This window comes from Rhea americana, unplaced genomic scaffold (genome assembly GCF_003343005.1).
Source record: "Rhea americana isolate MKP2758 unplaced genomic scaffold, rheAme1 scaffold_21, whole genome shotgun sequence".
Lineage (NCBI taxonomy): Eukaryota > Metazoa > Chordata > Aves > Rheiformes > Rheidae > Rhea > Rhea americana.
The window spans coordinates 2,645,316-2,653,919 of NW_028186258.1; the positions used below are offsets into that span (position 1 = coordinate 2,645,316).

Here is an 8,604-nt window from a genome sequence, read left to right on the forward strand (position 1 = left end):
CAGCAGGACCTGTATTCTAGCAGGTTTTGGAAGCTCTGCATGGGAACATCTGTGAAAAAGGGGGAAAGAATGTCTCTAAATGTCTCTAAAATGAACATAAATGTGCCAAATTGAGAGAGATGGTGTGAGATGAATGGAAAAATGCGTGCGTGGAGAGTTGTCCTTCTCAGTGTGTGCGGCTGGGATGTATGCCTCGGGGCTCAGTTCAGAGAGATGCTTGGTTACAGCATGCTGCAGATGGCAAGGACTCTTTAAATGTGCACCTAGGTGCTTGCACCTGCAGCTGGCTGCCAGCCCTTATCAATGTGCTTTCGTTTGCTCTGTGTGCTGGGGTTACCTGCTGCTGGTTAGTGAATGTAGCTGTCTTTAATTCTTGCTTGTAGCAGGCCATCGTTTTTAGACATTTGTCACAGATAAGACAGAGAAGTTTTTATGAGCATTGTCGTTTGAAGGCTTCTAAGCAGAACATAATTTCAGCGCTGCTCAGAACGGCTGCAGATTTGAACAGATTAGAAGTAAGATGTTGAAATTTGCATAGTAATAAGAYTTTGGATGAATAGTGGCTGTTGAACAGCAGAAAGAAAATGCAGACACAGTGAAGGAAGATGAATCTGGAGTTGTGAGAAGTCCCTGCCATAACATGAAATTTTCAAGGTCAAGTGCAGTACTGCGAAGAGCATGTTCGTACACAATGCAGAAGGTGTGGGTAAAATCCTGGTCAAATCCTGCTAAGGTAAATGGTAAAACTCTCATTAGTTTCAGTGGAGCCAGCATTTATGGCTCTCTATAGCAGCCAAGAAATTCCCTGGAGTTATAATCACTGACCTTAGAGAAGAAGCCCATTTGCAACAGGGGGAGTTTCTAGTGTTCTGCTTTTGACCCTTAATTTGGATGCGCTTGTCCTGTCTTGAACAAAACCTACTTCGCAAACAGAAGGTGGGTGATTTCTGCGTTCCTCTTTTCTCCAAGATTGCACTCTCCAGTTCTCCGCTTGGAGAACTCAGCAGCCCTGGCTGACAGCAGGGCTTGCAGGGGGCAGGCATTGCGCCCTGGTGAGTTCACGGGAAAAATCGTTCTGCTGAAACCTGGGACAAGCGTTTTGGAAAGGTAAAGTGTCTTATTCACAGCCCTATTAAGCACTTAAAACGCTTGTCTTTTTCTCCTCCTGGTGCAATTCCAGTTGTCTTGACYGTGCCAAAGTGCTCCAAGGTGCCCAAGGTGGCCGAATGTTGGCACGTGTACTGCTGTTCTGTTCCTCCTCCAATGTCACCGCTTTGCCGGGGGGAAGCCCCCCCTACCTGTTTACAGTTGGTAATATTGTAAAGTGCTGCAAAGAGAGCAAAAGGTGCCAGGCGTCTCTAATAAATCACAGCAACTAAGCCACAATATTTCAAGCTGCGAAAGGTTTTGTTGTCAGAAACACTGGCACTTGCAGGAGGTATTTGTTTGAATACTCCTTCGTAATGGGGCTGTTGTTCTGGGAAGGATTCCAGGACAAATGAGATTCTCTGGGATGCAGTCCAGGTTAAATGAATTGTTTTGAAAAATGTTGGGCCTGAGGGGGGGGAAGGGAAGCATGCAGTGTTTCAAACCTTTTAGAAGAAGTCGCCAGCAGCCACGAAGGGTCAGAAGGAGGCTGTAGAGCATGTATTGCCTTCTCCCGGGATGCTTTGCAAAACTAGCCTTGAAAGCTGCCAGGTGCGGTTTGCTTTCATTTATTTCCTGTGGGCACTCTGGGACTGAGAGCCTTGTAGTCWGTCTCTGGATCCACTCAGGTGTGGAGACATCCGTTTCTAGAAACTTTCAAAATCATGCATGTAGAAACTGCCAGCCCAGATGAACTTCTAGCTCATAATCTTCCATTCTTAACAGGAGCTAGTCCCAGATGTATCAGGAGAAAATGCCAAGAAAAATGAAATAATGGACAATTTTGGAATAACTTATTAGTAGGTGGGCATTTTTTCCCTGTCATGGTGAGCTGGTTGTTGAATTTGGTGTTTTTGCCATGCCTGTTTGGTCCAAGATGCAAAGTAGTAGTTTTCTTTGGAAGGTCTCTGAGACAGGGAAGTGATCACTAGATGGACACTTCACATTCCTGCTTCTTCTCCTTCTTGCAAGGTTCAAAGGCATCAGTGCAGTCCCAGCCGGCAGACACCAGCTCTCTCTTGCAAATACCAAAAGACCATTTTCATCATATAAGAGCTCACGATCACTGGGTCAGAGAGAGCAAGCTGCAGGTTTCCCAGCCTGTGCACTCCCCTTCTGCTGAGAGGCTGCTCCGCAGACAGGTAAGCAGACTTACAAACCTGCTAAGGTTTTATAATGCCACGATACCAGCTTAACCATACTGTAAATTCAAGGAGGGATTCATAGAGAAACCTCAGGAGAATTGTAATTCTTCTACAGAAATAATAAAAAGGTTGACGCATTTGGATCTGAAAGCCATCCAAGAAGCTCAACGGCTGTGTGTGATGGGCATCATCTCCTTTGGCAATGTGCTTAAATGTTCTCCAGGTTGTTAGCACTTTATTCTCTCTGTCCACTTGGTAGATGCTGCCAAATGCTCCCCAGGGCACCTTGGGGTTCAGGGAACTATTTTTTAATTGCTGCAATTTTCTCAGTGCTTGAAAGGACACGGTGTCTACAGACTGTGTTCCTGGCCACCCTTCCCCTGGCTCCACAGATTTCTTGAAAGGGGGAAACTATCATTGCTGTTTTAAAGGCAGCTGGATATCTTATCGTATGCAAAACCTTCACGGAAAGCATGCCATTTTTAGAGTGAGAACTGAAAATTAAGATCTTTTAGTTTTTTATCGAGACACTTCACTTTGTRAGAGCAAAGGGACTAGCTAAGAACATACTCTGTTGATTTTGTGCCCTGTGTCACAATGAAAATCAGTGRAAGAAGTTACATTCCCAAGGCCAAAGGTGCTGTTGGAAGTGGGATTTGGGTTTTTGAATCTTCTATGTGCTTTTGAAAGGTTAAACTTGACAATATACAGAACAGATTTCATTTTGTAACTGATTTTATCTCTTTTTTTTTTGCCTCACATTGATTTAAATCCTGATTCAACCCAAGATCTGAGAGATCTAATCAAAGATTCCAATCTGCTTAATTGGAAACATAAGTTTAAATTTATCTTTTAGTAAAATACTTGCACTTGTGCTTGTCTCTCATGTGTTTAAACATACTTGATTGTGCTGCTGGGTCAGAACCAGAGGCATATCTGATTCCTGAACTCTGTTTTCCTCAGTAATTTTCTATGTCTGGTTTTATATACACAGCCTAGATCATTCCTTTTATTTTTTTTTTTTGCAAAAATAATTTATTTCCCAAATGAAAATATTTCCCTTTCTTTCATCTTTTAATCAACATTGACAAATTAGACAGTTGATTCATTAAGCTCTAAAAACAAATGTGAAGTACCAAGGTTAACAATTACATTAGTCTGCAATACTAAGCTGACAMGAGGAATTCCTAGCATGTATTCGCTTGCACAGGGCTGGCCCACTATCCCAATCACCACTAATGGGGAAACTAATTGATGTCATGATTCCAGTTCGTAACCATCCTCCCGTGCCTTCTAATGAATAMCAGACCCATTCTTTTGAACTGATCTGTCTAGAATAAATTAGCAGGTTAGCCATCTTCCCCAACCTTAATTTTGTTCATATTTACGGAGGCTTCCTTTTCTTAAACCCTTTCAATATTTACATTAATTCACTCTCCTGCCTCCTCCCTCCTACTGTGAACCTGGAGTGATTTTTTTAAAAAAGAAAAGGGCTTTGGGACAGCGAGCAGCTCTGTCCACGGACCAGTCACATCTCTCCGAAAGTTAGAGATGCTGCAGCAGAACCTCACCAGGACCTCGCTGCACGCCAGCGTGTCACCAGCCACTTCAGGGTYGCTAGCATCTAATTTGGGATTTCTGGAAAACTCTTGGCTGGACTGTGTAGCGTTAAGCATGAAGGTTTGGGAGCACTGGTCCTAGCTCCTAGCTMCGCTGACCTGACCCTCCAGGTGTTCATCTTTCTGACCTGAGTTCAGCAGAATTTGAGCAACGCTCAGAGAGGTGCGTGGCTTAGGATGCCTGTCACTAGCCCATGTTTATGGGCATTATAACATCTGCGGCAGGGGAGAAGTTTGTGGCCTTCTGCCAGCATTTTATACCTGTCAGTGGCAAAACCGGATGGCCAAACACTTTGAAACTTAGTCCTTAAAGAGGCCAAATTCCCTTTACCTCCTTGGCAGAGCTGCTTGCTCAAGTACTCTCTGCTCTGCTCCTCCTATCACCATCCCTAATACTCTGCTAGCTCATCACATAGCCCAAACTAGGAAAGCATTTTGATTTGCAGTACCCATTTTTCTTTACTGTTACCTATTTTGCATGTAATTCTGATTTTTTTTCTTTCTTCTTTTCTTTCTTTCCTTTCCCTCCCCCCTTGTCCTGCCCCCATCCTTAATTTGTGCATAGATAAATCTTGTCCACCACATTCCTGGTCCGTGCACKTTCCTCCATCGCTAAAACCTGTGTGTTTAACCTCCCTTTCCCTTCAGAGTGCTGTAGCATGGACACGGTCCCCACGGTAACACGCAGTTTAGACTCCGGAAAACTTGACAATTAGCAATACACTTACAGACGAAGATTAGCGGCTCAGATGCTTGGAGAGAACATTTAAAGCCAAGCTCCCCACCGAGTACCGGGCTCCTTGGCAGTGCATTGCACAAGGGCTYTTCTCCAGGAGAATTAAAACCACGTTGATTTTGGTTCTGGTTCCAGGACTACACCAGATTATGGCTGCTACCGGGGTATACACCAATGTAACGATGGATGGTCATACCAGAGGAGGGGAGGTCTCTCTTTTTATTTTGAAATGAGTCRGTGAAACATTTATCTGAGCAGTCACTGCTAATGTCTACCAARGATGCCTGTATTTTTGGAAAAGAAAGAACTGGTGGTGGCTACTATTGCATTTGTGTACATCACAGGTTTGTGTTCAAGCAAAAGCAATGACAACAAGAATTGTTTTTTTGCTTTTGTCTTCTACTCTTTTGTGGCCTATGCTTCAGGGTATGTACATGATTTTTTCTCCCTAAACACTCACTAAAACTATTGGCATTGAGGAACACAGAATTAGCTCCACATCTGACTGTGGTTAATTACCAGCATGATGCTGTAAAATTTTAACTAGAAAGGATTCACTAGTTTTGGACAAAAATGTTTGCCATATTGAATATTCTCCCAACTACCATGGACAACAAAGGGAGCCCAATGTGCAGATGCAGCAACAGTTGCTGGTGGTTGTTCGTGCGCATGTGTACGTACTGCAGCTGATGGCAGCTTGGCCTGAGCAGAGATCGTTTGGCTCAAATGATCCTTTTGGAACTATTTTTATAAAAAAAATCTATGATCATTTGGAGTAGATTTGTCACAAAAACATTCTTTGGTATGAGGAATTTCATGGCTTTAGATGACTTTGAAGGACTGAGACTGGCTGTGTGCATTTCCTCCAAACTTCTTCAAGAAACTTTTAATTTTTAAGGTTATTTAACAATCTTCTCAAATTTGAGACACTGGTTTTCAGGGCTAGTTAATATGGCAGATTTAGAAACTCTTCTGACAAGGGATGCAGTGCAGTGAAAGGATGAAGCCTTCAAAATATGTAGTCCTGCAGCAGGCAATGGCAAGCTAAATTCAGTGACCTTATGCAAGGGGCCAGGGTTTCACTRAAAATCCTGTGACTCCCAAGTAACCAAACTCTTCCACTTTGCTGCCTGTCCATGCCTCGTGTCTCCGCAGTGCCGTGCCCTCGGTGCTCGGCTCGAYGGTYGCACCGCCGGCGGGACGGGAGGCGGCGTGAGGGCGGCAGGCTCCACACTGCCCCAGGATGYTCCAACCCTGGGCTGGCTCTGGAGATCCTGCTCCGGGTCCTCAGCATCCCCGGAGCTGAAGGGAAGGGATTATATGGGGCTCTTTGCACTTCCTTCTCCCACTCATACTTGGGCTGGTAAAATTATGAAGGGGTTTACAGGAGACCGTCATAGTTTATATAACAAGAATATGCCTATGTTTGGGTGAGGGTATTTGGTTTTTGTGCTCCTCCTCAGTTCAGAGGAGAAAGCTGAGAGTCAACCATTTATGGCAAAGAAAGGGCCAAATTCTGCCGTAACGTTTGTGAGGATAAACCCAGAGATAAACCCAGAGAGTCGAGGCSCAGGAACGGCTATCACCCGTGGTGCAGGCTGAGCTATAGGAGCCGCTGGTGTCTGTGGCTCTGCGCTGAGGTGTCTTGGTGGAGTTTGGTGCCCTGTTAACGTTACGCCTTGCTCCTACTAACCTCCGTTTGGTCTGTCTCTCTTATCCGGCGACTCCCCTCCTCCCCAATCCCTTTGCACTCCGATGCAGATGGCGATAAGAAATGACTCTTCAGACAGCAAGGAGAACGTGCACGTGGAGGTGAGTGAACTCGTGGACCCAACCGTCCCCACCATGCCCAAGGAGGAGTCACCTGGTGCTCTGACGCCCACGGGAGCRAGTGACCTGGCTGCGTGGAACCGGGCGAGCGTTCGTACGCAGCAGCATTCCCACAACCAGTATAATATTTCAAAGCAGGCACCAGCGTCGTGTGCTTGTGCAGACTCGTATCAAGAGACAGCTGGAGACTCAGTGGACCAAGAAGTATCTGAAACAAACAGCTCTTCGGAGCCTTTCACTTCAGAAACTTGTACAGCCTCGAGTGCCTGTTCAGAGGTTTGGCCTCTCTCGCCCAAGAGGAACATAGGCAATACCGGCAATGTTATGTTGAAGGACCTGAAGAAATACCACAGTGTAGACACCCAGGGCCTTCTAAAAAAACCACCCTCTTGGTTAGATGATCAAAGGAGACATTCAATAGAAATTTGTTCCATGGAAAACAGCCCCCAGCACCATTCCACATCTAGCTCTTCTGGCTTCATAAGTCAGGTGGTAAGTGAAATGGAAGGCTTGCAAGGAATGCGGCAGAAGAAAAAACTGAGCCCCCCATGTATATCTATAGAGCCACCCGATGGACAGAGTTTGCTGCCTAGAGGACCTCACAGCATCTCACCTGCCGGCGCAGACAGTTGCCTGAGACGGCGTGCACCATCCTGTGAGTCCAAGGATTCGATGGATACGGGGGAGTCGTTGCTTCCGGACAGTACGTCAACATCTCCAGCCCCAAAGAAAGACTTGTTGACRCTTCCTAGCTTTTCCTTTGATCAAACTGAAATGGACCCCTGAGTTACTTTTCTGTTGGTGCCAAACGTTTTCTTTCTTTCACGTAATAGAGGAAAAAAAAGAAACTAAAAAACTGTATTCCAGAATGGCACTGGGTAAAAAATTTCCAAAGAAAGATTAAAGAACCAGCTGGTTAAGAGAGTGGTTAACCTATATCACGCTTACTTAAGCATACGTTCTGCTTAGGTAAAAGCAATACAATGTGCAGAATCTATATGTATATTATATTTTATTAAATTAATTGAATCTAGCATTGCGGGATGTAGTACGTTTTGTGACTAAAGACTCGTTTAATTTTCTTCTATTTTAAGTATCTCAGAATATTTCTGAGATAAAGTTGGTTTTTATGAATATTTTAACCTAAAAATATATATTTAATCCCTTCTCTTTTTTTTGTTTTGTTTTGTTTAGATTTCATTTTGTTTTGCAAAGCACAAAATGTAGCCAATTAGTGCATTACAGAGGAAAYGTATCCCACAGTCAGCAGTGAATAAGAATTATTTAATGTAATTTATTTTTTCCCCTTGGACTTCAATCATCTTCTGGAAAAAGAGCATTTGCATAGTCGAGAAACGCAGTGGTATTTTTTTAACCAAATAATATTCTAATCTTACGTAAAATTGACTTCCAAAGTAAAAGCAGGTGCGCAAAACGAGGAATGTACAAAACGCTGATAGATGCCTGAAGGCTGTGAACGGAGAGCCAATTTAACTACACGCCGGCGCTACACAGTGCTGATTCGTAGAAGGGTGTTGTATATTGTCCACTGGTGGGTGACAAAAGCATGTCCATGGATCTCTTTTCAAATATGCCTAGGAAATTTGGGCAACAAAAGCCTACGGTCGCTCCTGAAATGTTTTTTTCCGGTGTCTCAGCTAACGACTGTTTCTTCTGGTTGGTTTTACACGTGTGCAAGGCTGCTGTTTTCCCTGCACTTACTGCTTTTGCACGAGGGTGGAAAGGAGAATAAGGCCATATTTAAGATTTGTACCYAGTGGCCTCAGTGCAGCCACGACACAGCAGTGTGCTTAAGCACATGYTTAAAGTTAAGCTCCCACTTAAACTGTGTTGAGGTTGATGAAGGTTAAGTAATTACTTAAAATTAAAATCATATGCCTGTATGCTTAACYGAATCAAGGTCTGTTAAAGTTTGCAAAGTTATTCTACGGAATGCCGTAAGCAGGTCTGCAGGTACTGAAAGGATTGTCGATTTTAAGTAAAACTGTCAGGGTTTTTGCTGTTGCTACTAGCGTTAATTTACATGACCCTAATTGAAATTTATTTCCAGTCTAGTAAAAGCCTTAAGTAGCAACATCACGGTAAAAAAAAGAAAAAAAGGTGGAAT

At 43.9% G+C, this 8,604-nt stretch overlaps 1 protein-coding gene across 3 annotated transcripts in view; it reads left to right on the forward strand.

Annotated features, from left to right (window-relative positions):
* CACNA1G (calcium voltage-gated channel subunit alpha1 G) overlaps nucleotides 1–7,471 on the forward strand; it is a 105,438-nt gene extending 97,967 nt beyond the window's left edge. For all 3 annotated transcript variants that reach the window (XM_085304591.1, XM_085304589.1, XM_085304590.1), the window contains 2 exons: nucleotides 2,119–2,288; nucleotides 6,408–7,471. In XM_085304591.1, coding sequence (XP_085160717.1) covers nucleotides 2,119–2,288; nucleotides 6,408–7,262 — 1,025 coding nt within the window. In that variant the 3' untranslated portion in view covers nucleotides 7,263–7,471. The remainder of the gene's footprint in view (nucleotides 1–2,118; nucleotides 2,289–6,407) is intronic.
* The last annotated feature ends 1,133 nt before the right edge of the window (nucleotides 7,472–8,604 follow it).